The sequence below is a fragment of the Triturus cristatus genome, chromosome 3_2 (assembly GCF_964204655.1).
Source record: "Triturus cristatus chromosome 3_2, aTriCri1.1, whole genome shotgun sequence".
In the NCBI taxonomy this organism is placed as follows: domain Eukaryota; kingdom Metazoa; phylum Chordata; class Amphibia; order Caudata; family Salamandridae; genus Triturus; species Triturus cristatus.
The window spans coordinates 771,547,494-771,564,386 of NC_140584.1; the positions used below are offsets into that span (position 1 = coordinate 771,547,494).

A 16,893-nucleotide genomic window follows, 5' to 3' on the forward strand; every position below is an offset into this window, starting at 1 on the left:
AAATATTGCTACTCAGCATTTCATTTTCAACTGAAGATTGGTGCAGCAGGTGCTGTAAAAAGTTGTGTGTTCTGCCTTTAACATAGACATTCTGAGCATCTAGGTGTCACAAACAAAACACATAATTGAGTTTCAGATAATTGTGTTTTGGCGCATTTTGAAGCACAGCGCACATACCCCCGCTTAAACAACTAATGTTATGAACTATCAATTAACTTGCATCTGTGGGTGTGATGGTGTCCTTCATCAAAAGTCGTGAAAGACCCAGGTCTACTGCTTCCACAACTGTGGCTCTAAAGGGTAGTGACCGTAATCAAAAATTCTAGCCTCTTAACAGCTGGAAATGGCGATGGGAATGGTGCAGAGATATGAAATGGAGGGTAATCAGAGAGGCGCGTAGTTAGCAAATGCTAAACTGCGTTGGGGCAGAGTAGGAGTGTTAAGAGGAGAGTGGTAGAACACAAGGGGTTGGTGAGGGTCATGGAACAGGAGAGATTAGCGGGAGAAAGAAACAGCAGGGAACAGGCCAGTCACAATTTCGAAAAGACAGTTCAGTCTTGAGACTCAGATGAGCTATGCATTTCCACTTTGTTCCCCCTCAAATAAATTCTACTCAAAGGACGGACAGCCTGATATTGGTTGAAAAACTAGCTACCAAATTAAAATTCCAGTTGTCATCTTCAGAATCTGTGCTCTTGGCACAGTTGGGAAGTGATGGAAAACACAGACTCACATTTGATGTTTGGCCGGTTGCCAACTTTGATTGCCCTTTCAATTGTTATTGCACTTATTTAAAGTGAATGGACAGCAGTAGGCACTATAAGCAACTTCAAAAAGTCGCGCACGTCTTTACAATCTCTTTCAAATATGCAGGTCTCCCAAGTCTTTGTAGATCTTCGGCATGCAAACACTGAATAATCCAGGCCTTGCTGCTGCTGGTGGAAATGTTGAGCACTGCCAGTGGAGGAAAGATACAGGGCAGCAGGATTGCAAGGTCCATTTACACCCACCCACAAACACAGTGGCTTGTACAGAAGCAGTTCAAGCTTCCTTTACAGTCACACAGTTATTAGTTCATTGCCAGCACCAGTAAAGGAAAGGCTGACGGAAGAGGGTGACGTGGAGAGAGTCAAAGTTGAGATGGAGTAAGAGCAGGTTGAGTTTCAGAAGGGTTGTTGACGTAGAGAGAGGGAGATAGGTAGGAGTGTGGCAGGGAGAGGAAGGTGCGGCACAGAGAGGAAGAGAGACTGGGGATGGCAAGGTGAAGAGGGAGAGGCAGTGAAGGAAAGAGTGAGAGAAAGGCATGGCAGAAAAGAAGTTGAAACGAGGGAGAAGAATGAAGTGGAGACAGAAGAATAAGATGGCAGTGGAAGCACAGTGAGGTGATAGTGAGGTGAGGAGATTAAGGCAGAAAGAGGGGAGATTAAGGCAGAAAGAGAGGAGGGTGAGGCGGAGAGAAAGAAAGAGGGGGCCACTGCAGGAAAACTGGAGGACTTCACCGCGAAAGAAGGGTGAGGCAGAGAAAGAGGAGGGTGAGGTGAAGAGAGATTACAGTGAGGCAGAAAGATGCAAAGGGTGGGAAGAGCAAGGTGAGCTAGAGACAGGAGGGTAAGTCAGCGAGAGAGAGGATGAGACGTAGAATAAGAATGGCATGGCAGAGAGAACGGAGGATGAGAAAGAGAGAGCAAAAGATCAAGAACTTTAGTACAAAAACCCTTAGAAATAGAGTTAAAACTAGAAGGCACGACCACCCACAGTAGCCAAAGTATTCAGCTCCTTCCCTAGAAGTCCAGTCGGCATGCCAAGATCCAGGTCCAGACAGAAATCTATTTATGGTCACGATCCACCCATGTTTTTTCACAGCCTTTCCAGATCCCAAATCCTGTAACCGGGCATGCAGCACAGGCACGTCCGATGTGATTATTCACTATCTGGAGAATACTGCCGAGTGCTTATGTACACACTGCTTGAACTCGCCTTCCTAAGATCGCCAAACGTTCATGCTTGGTGTGTGGGAAGCCAGCTTCAGGCGGATGAGTCAGAAGTCCTGCTACCCTGCCTGTGACAGGCACCATATGCAAGAGGGTGAACGAGTATTTTAGAGCCCACCAGATCTGCGCAGCTGCTCGACGCCAGCGGGGGATTTTTAGGCAAACAGAGAAAAATGTGATATATAAGAATAATGCATATGGAAGTCTTAAACCACCAGGGGCTTAGGCCCTTTTGTACAGACACCCCTAGTGTATTGTGACCCAATAGCAATACATGCATTTATGGTGGATACTGTATACTTTTTGTGTGTGAATTCAATAATGCACAGAAGTAGCAATCTTATAGGCAACTGATACCTACGCCGCACTGATGCAGAAAGAAACACAAACAAGTTTAACTAGCAGTCCATGCTTTAGACACCAAGAAAATACGAAGATTACACTTTTTGCTTAAAAAATAATCTGTCTTTATTCCGTAGATTGTTGCGTTGTTTGTAAACCGTCAGGCCGCTCAGCTTCATGGGAAGAAAGAATCCGTTTCTATGGTTAGAGCAAACAAAACAGGAAGCTTTCATTGTATCTCAGAACAAACAATGACAAAAGGAATGACAATGATGACCAGGTGGGCAAAATAATAGACAGGCCTCACTGCATATGATAGTTACTGCCGAAAAGTGTACATTAATGGGCTCACAAAACATAGGCATTCAAAAAACCACAGAAAATGTAAACGTTTGCCCCCAACTCAGAAACCCTTCGTGTATGCTCCATCCTGGCTAGCACTCACGTTCTCATGGTGACAACGCGGTACCTGCTATTTGCAACCATGCTGCCCTCATTTTGTACTTTTGATAAACAGCAATCCCTGGCCCCGAAAACTGCATTGTTTACAGATTACTAACTGCATGTTAAATATATAGAAACGAGCTACCTAAGTGTGTTTATTCCCAGACCTGGGAAAGTGCTAAATCGAGATTCTTTGTGGTAATAATCTTTATACAATAATCCGGTGGCAAACAATACCACCATGCGAGAAGAAATGGCAAGAATAAAATGTGCTGTGTCCTTGAGAAAGACGAATAGGAACTGTTCTTAATTTGATCGAGATCCCGGGCCATCACATACATACGTACTTTAAAGTTTATTTTTCATAAACTCTGCGTTCACCAAAGAACACCTCTTCACTGTAATGACCCGGGAGAGGTTTTTACACAACTAAGCAATTTCACAAAACATTTGTTAAAAACTCAAAACAAAAAAACTGACCCAAAAGGACGATCCGTAGCACAGGTCTGCTTTGTGAGGCAGTAGGAGTGTGCAATTAATTTGAACATATTTTGAGCCCTCTCATGCCCCTCTACACGCGGAATGTTAACTTCCACGGCCTTCAGAGGCCTGGAATGGAATGCTTCTTAAATCCAGAATTTGCATGGCAGATATGGCTGAGACTAACCATGTGGGCTACACTGCCATAATCTAACCTGAATTCGCTGCTGACAACAGCTAGATTATACAGATGTAGGAAATCCGCGGCCTAAATTTGCATCCACAACATTCATTATTCCCAAGAAAGCTTACACTTAAACCAAGAACGTCCACTTTATTCTCTTTCCTGGACATTCTGACAGGCCTCTGCGTCCCTCACTTCTGCTACTTGCGTCGCTGTCCTCATCAACTGCTCAAGAGAAATGCTGAAAACATGCCCGCCCAGCACTCACTGCAACACGTGGCAGCCCAGGACGTGTCAACGCCAATCTCAACCCAGCGCCAACTGGTCTGTAGAAACTGCACACTCCCTGGGACCAGTCTCTCATTACTTAGCTGCACGGTGTTTTTTTCTGCCCTTCACGGTAAACAACGATTAAGGAGAATGTGTGTGTAGCAGGAGCAGCTGAACCAACGGGTGCTCACCGTTTTCTCGTCTGTCACACCCGTTTCTTTGAGCAATGTCCACTAATTAATGCTCAGGTGTGCCCTAAATGTAGTGGAGCAGAGGGGAGATTTGCAGTCCCTACGAACGTGGTGTCCTTCAAACCACATGCACGTTTCTCACACACCTTTCAACGTTTTCTTGCTCAAGAAGTTTGCTAAAACTTCTCGTATATACTACCAGTGTGGAGACATTTTTAAAACAATTTCCTATCTACGCCCATTATGAATATATCGTCCTTCAAGGATGCGCGACTTAATACTGTGCATGTCTCCAGATCCCTCGGGAGCAGGACACAGCGCCTCCCTCCAGTACTGCGGGGTGAGGTGCTCAAGTGGCCAAACATTCGTAAATGCTGTAACGTGGCGTGAAGAACAGCCTCACTCAGCAAGACGGACTCAGATTAAAGTGCAGTGAAGATGGCAGTTTTTGAACTTCAGCTGTTTGCCCTGTAACGTCCAAATCTACACATTTCTTTCCGTTTTCCGAGGAACTGGTGAGTTTGGAGTTTCAGAACAGTGGGAAGTAACACTTCGGATTATAAACGTTCTCTTCCTTCAAACGTGCTATTCACTCCAGCAACGTCATCCATCATTTCATTTCCACTCAGATATGCTGGATTCACTCAACAGTTCAGACCCAAGCCTGTCCAATGGTCCGGCACCATGAGGAAGTACTTATCCATGGCTTCGCAGAACCTGGTTCGGTACAGCTCCGGAGAAACCACCGTTGGCATTTTACCTGACAAATTTGAGAAAAACATACTCTTAGCAAACGCATTTTGTTTTTGAATCAAAACTGTAGATACATATACAACGCTTTACATGAGCATATGAAATGTCTATAATGTACTAGTTCTTTTGTAAACGGAAGCTCGTGTTCAACACAATAATTATCACTGTTCCTGTTATGCATCTTTCTTCATCCCGTTGATTGCTGGTGAATGAAGGTCGATTGCTTGTCTCATGTTTGAACTTTCCTTTCTTAATGAACAAGTTACTTACCTTAGAATATTCCCAGAGCCGGACTGTGAACGCAAACCAGCCTTGGCAAATAAGTTTGACCGACCACGAGAGGGAAGGGGGGGGTGGGGGGGGTTGTTTTGGTGGAAAACACTGCTGCTGCTTGCTTTTGGAACGTGAGCCGATATTGCAGCACTGCTGCAAAACCGCCACCCTGTACCAAAATTGGCTCCAACCGGTCCAAAACCGGTTCCCACCATTCCAGCCAACCAGGAAAACGCCTGGTGTCCGCTATGGCCAGTCCGGCCCTGAATATTCCCCAAGCACGATGATGGATCCCGAAATTCTTGAGCAGTAGCTCTGCCTGCAGGATGGTGGCACTGATCGGCTCTGCATCAACCACGTTGGAAGTGACGTCGAGGTGACCATATAAGCGCCACCTTAGTGTGCTGACAACAGTTTCTTTCATGACCATTTCCATGTGAAATATGTGGAGCCCCTTAAAAATCAATGTTTTGACCGGAGTAGAGGATCTTTAAAGTTTAGAGCCCAGTCGCAGAGTGGATAGAATAGGAGGGATGGGTAGGAAACTGCGGTTGGATAAAGTCTCTACCATAAAAAGCCGTTACCAAAGGTAAGTAACTTGTTCTACTGCTACACACTTCTAACTGCAGATTTCTCACCTTAGAATAGATACCCAAGCAATACCTGCCCGGTGATGGGTCTACAAACTGGTTCCAGCCAGAAAATCCTGTGGGACCAAACAGCCAAAATACAAGTCTGGACAGACCTGACAGTCCAAGCAGAAGAACTTCGTAAATGTGTGCAAGGATGTCCACAAGCGGCTTGGCATAGGTCCAGGACAGGTAGCCCACGTGCCAATGCAGTAGTAGCAGCCTTCGAACTGGTGGAATAGGCTCGCAAGCCTTCCGGAGGCTGCCTCTTGGCTAATGTGTAGCAGATATTAATGAGTAGTACAATCAATCAAGAGATGGTCCACTTCTGCATAGCCTTGCCCTTTTTTGCTCTAGGGAACTTAATGAAGAGCAGATCATCCACACAAAAGTCTTTAGTGCGATTAATATAGAATGAAAGAGCTCTCTTTGGCTCCAGTCGATGGTCAGTCCTCCATGGAAGGATGAGACGGAGTGAGGAAAGTAGGCAGTGTGATGCTCTGGCCAACATTAAATGGTCTGACAACTTTCAGCAGAAAAGAGGCACTGATCTGAAGAACCAGTTTGCCAGGAAAATAGCGGGAGTACTGGCAAATGTAATGGCCACCAGGAAGACCGTTTTGATAGTCAAGAGCTGCAGGGAAAAGCTGTGGAGAGGCTCGAATTAGGCACACATGAGATATCTGAGGACCAGATTGAGGCATTACAAAAGGAGCAGGGGGGAAGCAAGAGTTGCAAATCTTTAAAAAACACAAGTCAAAACCGGTGACATGAACAGGGATGATTGATTTGGCAGCCACAGGAAAAGTTGAAACGGCCGACAAGTAACCCATAACAGTGCCCAGGGCAAGGCCCTGCCGGGCTAGAGACAATAGAAACTTTAACAACTGCAACAGTGCATGCAGAAAGGTGTCCACCTGATGTGAGGAACACAAAACCAAAAGAACAAGTTACTTACCTTCAGTAATGATGTATCTGTAAGAGACAGAGGTTAGTTATAGATTCCTTACCATAGATTTTTGCCCCAGGCGTCAGACTGGATCCGGAGACATTTTTCTTAGCAGCACCCCTGTGCGTAGGTAAGTGGCATGGGTCGACTCCGCGTCTGTCGTCGGCTTCGTGGTCGCCAGGATGACATCACACTGCCTACTTAGATGCCGCACCTGCGTGCTGACGTCATGCAAGACACCGGTGAGCTTCAACTAGGGCCCTGTAAGAGAGTACCTATCCCTAGAAGTCTGTTCGCATAGCGTGGAGGATGGGTAAGGCGGTAATGAATCTATAACTAACCTATGACTCTTACAGATACATCATTACAGAAGGTAAGTAACTTGTTGATCTGAAAGAGACAGTCAGTTATAGATTCCTCTCCTTAGAATAGATACCTCAGCAATACCATCCACGGAGGAGGGTCTGCAAACAAAGTTCACACCAGGAAGTCCTGGAGGACCGAACAGGCAAAATAGCCGTCCCTCCGAACTTGACTGTCCAGGCAGTAATGTTTAGTGAACGTGTGCAAGAATGCCCACGTGGCTGCCTGACAGATATCAAGAAGTGGGACTCCACGTGCCAATGCAGTGGTGGCTGCCGTAGCTCTAGTGGAGTGAGCACGTAGCCCCACTGGAGGTTCACTTTTCTACAAAGCGTAACAAATTTTGATAACAAGGACAACCCATTTAGAGATGGTATGCTTTCGAACAGCCCTACCTTTCTTGGCACCTACATAGCCAACGAAGAGTTGATCATCCACCCAGAAATCTTTTGTGCGGTCAAGGTAGAAAGAGAGCGCACGCTTAGGGTCCAGACGGTGGAGTCTCTCCTCCTCCTTGGAAGGGTGCAAAGGTAGGAAAAAAGTGGGCAAAGCAATCGTTTGTCTATTGTGAAAAGATGTAACCACTTTTGGAAAGAACAAGGGCCTCGTTCGAAGCACGGAGAAGAAAGGGGGCTTGGGGGAAACAGCTTAAAGCTCACTCACCCTGCGAGCAGAAGTAATGTCAACAAGGAAGGCAGTTTACAGAGTGAGGAGCCCGAGAGGACCGTTATGAAGGGGCTCGAAGGGAGCACACATGAGATAGGTAAGAACATGATTCAAGTCCCACTGGGGCATTATGAAAGCAGATGGAGGAAAAAGATGAGTAATGCCTTCAAAAAACCTATTTACAAGAGGGGACTTGAACAAGGAGGGCTGATCAGGCATCTGAAGGAAGGCAGAGATAGCCGCAAGATAACCTTTAAGAGTGCTCAGACCAGAACCCTTCTGGGCCCCAAAAAATACATACAAGAGGACCTCAGAAAGAGGGGCAGAAAGGAGATTCACAGCCTTTGTTGCGCACCATGCCACAAACTTGTTCCATCTGCAGGTGCATACCGATTTAGTGGAGGGATGTCTGACTGCCAAGATGACATTACACCCTTCAGGCGGAAGGTCGAAAGCTGTTAACTGTTGCTGATCAATCTCCACGCAGGGAGGTGGAGGCTGGAAAGGTTTGGGTGAAGGACCCTTCCCTGCTGCTGCGACAGAAGATCCTCCCGAAGAGGCAGTCTAAGTGGAGGATCGATGGCCATGCTCAGGAGCTCTGGGTACGAGAATCTTCGTGCCCAGTCCGGAGCCACAAGAATAACTTGGGCCATCTTGCTTAATCTTCTTCAACACTCTGATCAGAAGTGGCACAGGCCGAAATACGTACAGGAGGCTGCCCTCACTCGTGACAAAAAGCATCGCAGAGTGAGCACCGCCTTGGAAACTCCAATGCGCAGAAGTGTTGACATACCGCATTTTCTTTGATGGCGAACAGATCTAACCAAGGCTCTCCCCACCGCTGAAAGAGACCTTGCACCACCTCCAAGTGAAGAAGCCATTCGTGATCTACCAGGCACCGATGACTGAGTTCGTCCGCCCTGGCGTTCAGAGAACCTGCCAGGTGTTGAACCAACAGGGTCATGCCCTGATGTTCCAGCCATGTCCAGAGGCGAAGAGCCTCCTGACATAGGGTCTACAACCCCACCCGCCATGTTTGCTGCAGTACCACATGGCGGTGGTGTTGTCAGTGTTCACCTGCACCACCTTCCCACTGAGAGAGGGAAGAAATGCTCTCAGTGGCAGGCTGTTCGCCCGGAGCTCCAGCAGGGTGATATGGAGCCCGGACTCCTCCGGAGACCAGATGCCAGTGATCTCTGCCTCCCCCAAATGGTCACCCCATCTCAGGAGTGACACATCAGTCACTACACCGAGGTGTGGTTGGGGAAGGGAGAGGGATCGGTCTCTGACCAAAGCTTAGTTCGTTAGCCACCACTGCAGCTGTTGTGCAGTTCCCTCCCAGATCTGGACGAAGTCGGAAAGTTCCCCCAGTGCTGCGCCCACTGGAACTTCGGGTCCCACTGCAGTGCCCGCATATGCCATCAGGCATGATCCACCAGCAGGATGCAGGAGGACATGAGGCCCAACAGCATCAGGGTCATTCTCACCAAAATATGGACTAGAGGCTGAAACATCGGTATCATAGCTCGAATATCCCAGACTCGCGGCTCGGTATTATAGGCCCAAAACTGCACTGTGCCCAGAACTGCCCGATGAGAAAGAGCGTCTGAGAGGGGAGTCGGTGGGAGTAAGGTGTGACTTCGACACGTTGATAGTGAACCCCAGCGAATCGAGGAGGTCCAATGTAGTCTGGAGGTTGGAGACAAAAGCCTGGGCGAGCCAGCCTTCAACAGCCAGTCGTCGAGATGGGGGAAGACTGGAACCCCTGATCTGTGCAGATGAGCCGCGACCACAGCTATCACTTTCGTGAACACATGAGGGGAACTGGTAAGGCCAAAGGGGAGCATGGTGAACTGAAAATGGTTGTGGCCTACCATCAACCGTAGGTAGCATCTGTGGGCTGGCACGATGGGGATATGGAAATAGGCGTCCTGCAAGTCCAGCTCCACCATCCAGTCTCCAGGGTCGAGGGCAGACAGGACATGAGCCAATGTTAGCATTCTGAACTTGTCCTTCCAGAAGAAGTGATTGTGGGCACTGAGGTCTAGAATAGGAGGCAGGCCTTTGTACTTCTTGGGCACCAGAAAGTAGTGGGAATAGAAACCACGACCTACTTCTGGTGCAGGAACCCTCTTGGCCAAGAGAGCTGAAACTTCCTGGCAGCGAAGTGCCAAATGATCCACTGACATGAGATCGAAACATGGTGGCATGGAGGGAAGGGTTGTCTCGAAGGGGAGGGAGTAGCCCTTTCGGACTATTTGCAAAACCCACCTGTCCGACGTAATGGTTTGCCAGTGGGGGAGGTGATGGCAAATCCTGCCACCCACTGGCATTTGGTGGCCCTGAAAGGTCAGACTCTGAAGTCTTCGAGGCTGCTTCCGGGGGAGAAAGGGTGGACTGGCCCGCCCGCTGGCTCTCAGACCCGCGAGGTTGCTGGGTCCAACGTCCGAGGCCACACAGAGGCTGGCCAGCTTGCGTAGACCGGTGGCTAGACTGCGCCGGACGTGGCGGGCTGTCCCTTCTGTAGCCACGAAAGGGGCGTAACGCAGACCAAGGTGGAAGAGAAGGCGCAGCGCGAGGCCCAAGGATCTGGCCGTAGCACGAGAATCCTTAAAGAGCTCCAGCGCCCAATCTATCTTGTCATCAAAAACGCGACGGTCATCGAAGGGCATGTACAGTAAAGTTTATTGGACATCCCCCGAAAAGCCAGACATGCTCAACCAGGCGTAGCACCTAAGGGCTACCGACGTGGCAATCGTTCTGCCTAGTGAATCAGTAGTATCCAGTCCACATTGAATCGTGAATTTAGCTGTGTCTCTCCCATCTGCCACTGCTTGGGAGAGAATGGCCCGCGCCTCCTCCGGGCACTGAGGCAGCACTTGTGCGACCGTATCCCAGATAGTATGGAGTATCGGCCCAAGAGGCATGTAGTATTCACGGACCGCAGTCCCAAGCTGGAGGAAGAGAACATACGCTTCCCAAGATGATCCAGATTCTTGGTTGTTTGGGTGAGCAGAAGGGAATACGCCTCTGGAAGAAGAGGCTTGGACCACCAAGCCCTGGGGGGAAGGGTGTTAGTTGAGGAAAACTGGGTCGCCCGGAGCCAGGCGGTGGGGGCGGGCAATCGTCCTTTCCACAGGAGCCCCTGTGCTGGGCTTGGACCAGGTGCCCAGAAGGATGTCAGTGAGGGCTTAGTTGAAGGGCAAACGGGGTCAAAGAAGATTGCCGCAGGCTGAAGCACCTCTGTCAGGAGATTAGTCATGACTGTCACTGAAGGGAGCATTAGGCCCAAGGCCTCGGCTGCCCTTCGCACCACTACAGCGCAAGGCACTCCCTCCTCCATAGCCATGGTTGGGGGAGAAAGCATGCCAAGGTCTGGATAAGTGTCCAGACCACTGGCATCACCCAGGTCCTCTCTCCAGTCTGGCTCTTCAAGCTGGTCTGCCAAAAAGTCCAGTGACCCCTCCCAATCCTCATCACCACCTTCTGGGCGATAGGGAACACCAGGGATGAACAGGGGAACAAAAGTACCCTTTGGCATCAGATTCGATATCGACGGCTTCGGGTCCATCTGGGGGTTGAGGATTGGGATGGTGTAGGCCTGGGGCACGGCCGATGCCAGGGGCGGCACCAGGGTAGGTCGAGTAAGGTCGACCAGTGTCAATCCGAATCCAGGCCTGGACCTGCTGGGGCCCTTTGGTGCCGGGGCGGTCGGCATCAAAGGCCCAGAACACCCGACCGGCTCCGTGGGGCATTAAGGTGTGCCGTCAGAGTCAGGCTGCCTAAAGATACTGTGGAAGGCTTTGTAAAAGGCACGAAGTTGGACAGGGGACGCCCTGGCTCCCGGAAACAGAGGGAGGCGCAGAGTCATCCCTGAAGAAGGCACCGAAGACGGAGCCTTACAGCGGCAACACTCCGGATCCCACATCATGTCAGCCGACCGACAGGGAGAAGGCGAAGAGAGCAGGTGCTTCTTCGACTTCTTCCCGTGCTTTGACTTACCCGAGGACTTCGAAGACTTGGAATCAAGTTGTGGTGGCTCTGCGAGCGGTCTCAAGACCTTCACCTTGAGCGAGACAGGGAGCGACGCGGAGCCGACTTCCGGGTCTCCAAGAGCTTTCGGGACCGCTCCCACAAAGACTTTGGATTTATGGCCCGGCAGTCGGAGCACGACTTTGGGTCGTGGTCACGCTCCACACGAGATGCAGGTCCGTTACAGACATCAGTTTTTGACAGGCCTTGCAGGGTTTGAAGCCGGTCTGACAACCCTTGCGCACCAGGAGCCGAAGACTCGAAAAGAAGTCGACAAAATATCAATATAAGCTTAGACAAAAAGTGACTAAAGGTGTAGTTCTCTCCAGATCTACACCAGGCTGGCGCAGGGGCAGCTTGTAAGTAGGTACCACCAGGTCATCCCAGCAACTATGAGAATGGACTCGGAGTTGACCGACGTCACCTACCAATGTGCAGGGGTACTGCAGAGAAAAAAAGATCCTTCTGAAGGGGCCACTGACCGGAGAACCGATGCGGATGCTCAGGAGGTCGGGATACCAAACCCTACGAGCCCAATTCAGATCCACAACAATGACTTAGTTCATGTCTGTCCTGATCTTCTTGAGAACTTGTGGCAGGAGTGGCAGAAAGGCATACAGGAATCCTGAATTCCAATCAAGACGAAATGTGTCTCCAAGCGAGAACTGCTTGGGAAACAGCAAAGCCTAGAAGTGCTGACAGTGCACTTCCTCGGCAGATGCGAACAGATCGAGCCAAGGCTATCTCCAGATGTGGAAGAGACCCTGTGACACCTCTGGATTTAGTCGCCATTCGTGATCTGCAAGGCATGAACAGCTGAGTTCATCCACCCTGGCATAAAGTGAGTCTGTCAGGTGCTGCAAGACCAGGAAGATGTCCTGGTGCTTCAGCCAAGTCTAGATGCAAACAGCCTCCTCGCACAGGGTCCACAACCCCACCCTGTTCTGTTTGGTGTGGTGTTGTCTGTGAACACCTGAACCAGCCTTCCTTTGATGGATGGAAGGAAGGATTTAAATGCCAATGAATCATACTAAGCTCTAGAAGTTTGATGTAGAGCTGGGACACCACCAGAGACCACAGACATCTGATCTCAACCTCTCCCAGGTGGTCGTGCCAACCCAAGACTGATGCACCAGTCACCACTGTCAGTTCTGAGTGGGAAAGGGAGAGGGGTGTGCCTCTGGGTCAATCACAGTTTATCAGTCACCACTGCAGATACTGTGCAGCCCCCTCCGATGTATGGACCAGGTCGCAGAGATTTTTATGATGCTGTGCCCACTAATACTTCAGATCCCACTGCAGAGCCTGCCAGTGTCATACTGCACCACTAGGATGCAGGAGAACATGAGGACCAGCAGTCTTACAGTCAGTTTCACTGAAATATAGGACAAAGGTTAAAATGTGAGAATCACAGCCTGGATGTCCTGGACTTCATGCTCCAGAGGATAGGTGTGGAATCGCACTGTGTGTAGAATGGCTTAGATTGAAGGGAGCACCGAAAAAGGGGTGAGGTGTGACTTCAGCACGTTGACAGTGAACCCCAGCGAATGCCTGGGTGAGCCCGCCTTCAACAACCAGCCGTCGAGGTAGAGGACACTGGAACCCCCGACCTCCGTAGATGGGCAGCAACCACTGCCATCACTTTCTTGAACAGCTGAGGGGCACTGGTAAAGCCGAAAGGGTGCACGCCAAACTGGAAATGCTTATGGTGTACCATGAACCTCAGATAACACCTGTTGACCAGCAGTGTGGGGATATGGAAATTCACATCCTGCAGGTCCAGCGCTGCCATCCTGGTTCCAGCCCAGACAGAACCTGAGCCAATGTGAGCATCATGAATTCCTCTTTTCTCAGAAAGTAATTGAGAGGGCGCAGATCTAATATAGAACAGAAGTCTCCATCCTTTTTTGGGCACCAAAAAGAAGCGGGAATGACAACCATGCCCAACTTCTGGTGCAGGCTCGATCTCGATGGCTCCTTTGGCCAACAGAGGCTGTACTTCCTGACGGAGCAAGGACAGATGATCCGCCCTCAGCCATTCTTAGGATGGTGGAAAAGGCAGAGGGGTTTCCACAAATGCGAAGGCGTACACCTTTTGCACAATCTGAAGCACCCACTTGTTGGAGGTTATCGCTCACCATTGGGGTAGATGGTGCCTGATCCTGCCACCAACAGCATGACTGTGCTAAAAGGAGGGTGCACTAAAGAGACTCAGAGGCTGCGGTAGCTAGAAGGGGTGGGGGACTGGACAGTATGCTGGGTTTGATTCCTGCGTCCTCTTGGGATCCCCAATCCCATCCATGAAAGGACTTAGCAGGTTAATGTACTGGCGGGTACAGTTGATATTGCGGATGCCATTTGTGTCCTGGCCATGGCTGCAGTTGGGTCATGGTAGGGGAGAAGGGACTGCTGCTGGGACCAAGCAAGCAGGGAAAGCCCGAGAGATCTGGCAGGTACCCTTTTCTCTTGACAGCCCTTGAGTGCTCCGTCAGCTTTGTTGCCAAAAAGGAGGGTCATCGAAGAGCATATCACTCAGAGACGCTTTGACATCCCAAGAGAACCCAGTGGACTGCAACCGGGCGTGGTGACACAGCACCACTGTACAAGCCATAGCTCTGCCTATGGAGTCTGAAGTATCTAACCTACATCTGATAGCGACTCTGCCACATCCTGACCATCTACTAAGGCTTGGTTGAGGATAGCTTGGCCCTCATTGGAAAGCATGTGCAGCAGCTGTGCAACTAAGTCCCACAAAGTATGGGAATATCAGCCTAAGAGGCATGCGGTGTTCCCACCCTGCAAGGCTAGGCTGCTTGAAGAGAAAATAGGCTTCCCTAAGGTGTCCAGCCTCTTGGATTCCCTGTCTGGTGGTGTGGAATGGAAGCCTTTGGGTTGACCTTTGACGATGAGGTATGCTCAACCAAGCTCTCCAAGGAGGGGTACTGGGAGAGGGAGGCTTGGTCTCTCGGGGCAAGGCGGTGGGCAATAGTGCGAAGGACAGGAGCCCCTGTGCAAGGTTTGGCCCAAGCCCCTAAGAAAACGTTAATGATGGCTTTTTTTTTAAAAGGGAGCAGTGATTTCGGTTAACTGGCTCCTAGGTGAAACACCTCCGTCAAGACATTGGTTTTGACCTGGACAGCAGGCAGCTGAAAAGACAGCTGAAGGTCAAGAGCCTCTGCCACCCTGCACATCACAGTGGTGAAGGATGAGCCTTCCTTCGATACATGGCATGGAGGGGAAAGCATCCCAGACAGTCTGGTGAGGTGTTCAGGTCACTATCAAACACACAGCTACACATACCAGTTTTTGTCAATGTCCTCCTCAAGGGGACCAAACGCTTCCTCCTCATCTCCCCTTCAGAAAGGGAGATTTAATCTAGGGGTGGTAAGTCCAGGGGTAAATAGGAACTGGATGGCGCTGGCATCGACGTCGGACGACGCTGGATCGGACTCGGGAATAATGATGGGCTCACATTCGAGGGGCGCCAGAACAGAAGGTGCCAGGATGGAAGGAGGCACCTGTTTTTTTTTTTTCTCAGAGTTTTATATAGCTCGACCTTGACCCAAATCGGGTATCATAGCGCTTTACATAGCACCAGTTGCATTACATGAGGACACATTCATTTTTTTTGTTAGGCACAGGGAGATTAAATGATTTGCCCAGAATCACAGGATGTTAAGAGTCATTGCCGAGACTCGAACCCAGTTCCCCAGATTCGAGGTCGACCGCCCTAACCGTTTGGCCAACTCCTCTCCCATTACTCTAGCAGTTAGGCCAACCTGTGATGGCGTTGGTCCGGATCCGGGAGTGGATCCAGAGGTTCCAGCTGGCATCGGTGGTGAATCCGTACGAGGTAACCCAACAGGGGCATCTCTCAGCTTCAATGGGCCCTAAGGCATGCCAGAGGGAGTTGTTGGCTTAAAGATGGCGTGTATGGCATTGTAAAATTCTTTAAGTTGGGCGGGCATCGCTTCTGGGAACTCAGGGTAGTGCAGAGCAGGCCTGGGGGCCGGCTCTGCAGGTGGTGTACAGTACTGGGGTCTAGAAGCATCGCCCACAGGAACAGTTCCAGGAATGGCCTCACGACTTTCCACAGGAGCAGGATCAGCACAGGCCACCAGGAGCTTCAACGCCTGCTTGTGAATCATGTTCGGATTCATCGGAGCAGGCCTTGGGATTGTGGCTCGACGCGCAGGCACCACAGCCAAACCATGTACAGGTCAGAGACAGACATCTGTCAGTGACATTCTCCACACGGGTTAAACCTGTGGGTTTTTTGGGAAACATGTTCCTAGCACATTGGGAGCAATGCTCAAAAAAGACTCAACAATAAGTTGAAAAACGTGGTACACAATGACCGAGGTAGTTCTCAGGATCCGAAAGGTACTGATGTCTGCGTGCCACGGTGGCGCTTAATTGTGCACTGCAACGTCATTTCAAACACGGATGACGCCAACCCGAAGCTGATCAAAACCACCTACCTATCTGACACCAAGGGAATATTCTAAGGTGAGGAATCGGCAGTTAGAAGTCTTCATCCGAAACATTACCATATAACAATGAGCACATTGTAGATTCTGCTACAGCCCCTGTAGTAGCCAAGGTCCTCATTGGTGTCTTTACCAGGGTAGGGTTTCCTAAGGAGGTAGCATCAGACCGAGGTTCCAATGTTATGTATGCATACCTAAAACACATGTGGGATGAGTGTGGTGTGATCTATAGGTTCACAACACCTTATCACCCACAGACCAAGGTCTTCTTGAAAGATTCAACAAGACATTGAAAGGCATGCTAATGGGACTCCCCGAAAAAATTCAAAAGGAGATGGGATGTTCTGTTACCCTGCCTCAGAAGGGGGTAGGGTTCTCACCCTTTAAACTTCTTTTTGGCCACCCAGTAAGGAGACCACTTTCTTTTGTGAGGGAAGGATGGGTGAAACCCCATCATGTACCAAAGCAAGATGTGGTGGACTATGTACTAGGCCTTCGTTCCAGGATGGCAGGGGACATGCAGAAAGCCTCCAAACACCCTGAGGCAAGCCAGGAGCTCCAGAAGCTCTGATAGGAACAGAAAGCTGCATTGGTGGAGTTCCAACCAGGACAGCAGATATGGGGTTGGAACCTGTGGCACCAAGGGCCCTCCAGGAGAAATGGAGAGGCCCTTGCACTATCCTAGAAAAATAAGTGAGGTTGTCTACTTGGTAGACCTGGGCACTAGTAGGTCCCCCAAAAGGGCAAGGCATGTGAATAGCCTGAAACTCTATTGTTACGGGGCTGATGTGACCATGCTGATTACAGATGAGAGTCCGGAAACAGAGACTGAACCT

At 49.8% G+C, this 16,893-nt stretch overlaps 1 protein-coding gene across 3 annotated transcripts in view; it reads right to left on the minus strand.

Annotated features, from left to right (window-relative positions):
• Positions 1-2,434: 2,434 nt before the first annotated feature.
• Positions 2,435-16,893, minus strand: part of PIKFYVE (phosphoinositide kinase, FYVE-type zinc finger containing) — a 2,037,960-nt gene continuing 2,023,501 nt past the window's right edge. For all 3 annotated transcript variants that reach the window (XM_085648834.1, XM_085648836.1, XM_085648835.1), the window contains one exon: positions 2,435-4,662. In XM_085648834.1, the coding sequence (XP_085504960.1) occupies positions 4,547-4,662 (116 nt within the window). In that variant the 3' untranslated portion in view covers positions 2,435-4,546. The remainder of the gene's footprint in view (positions 4,663-16,893) is intronic.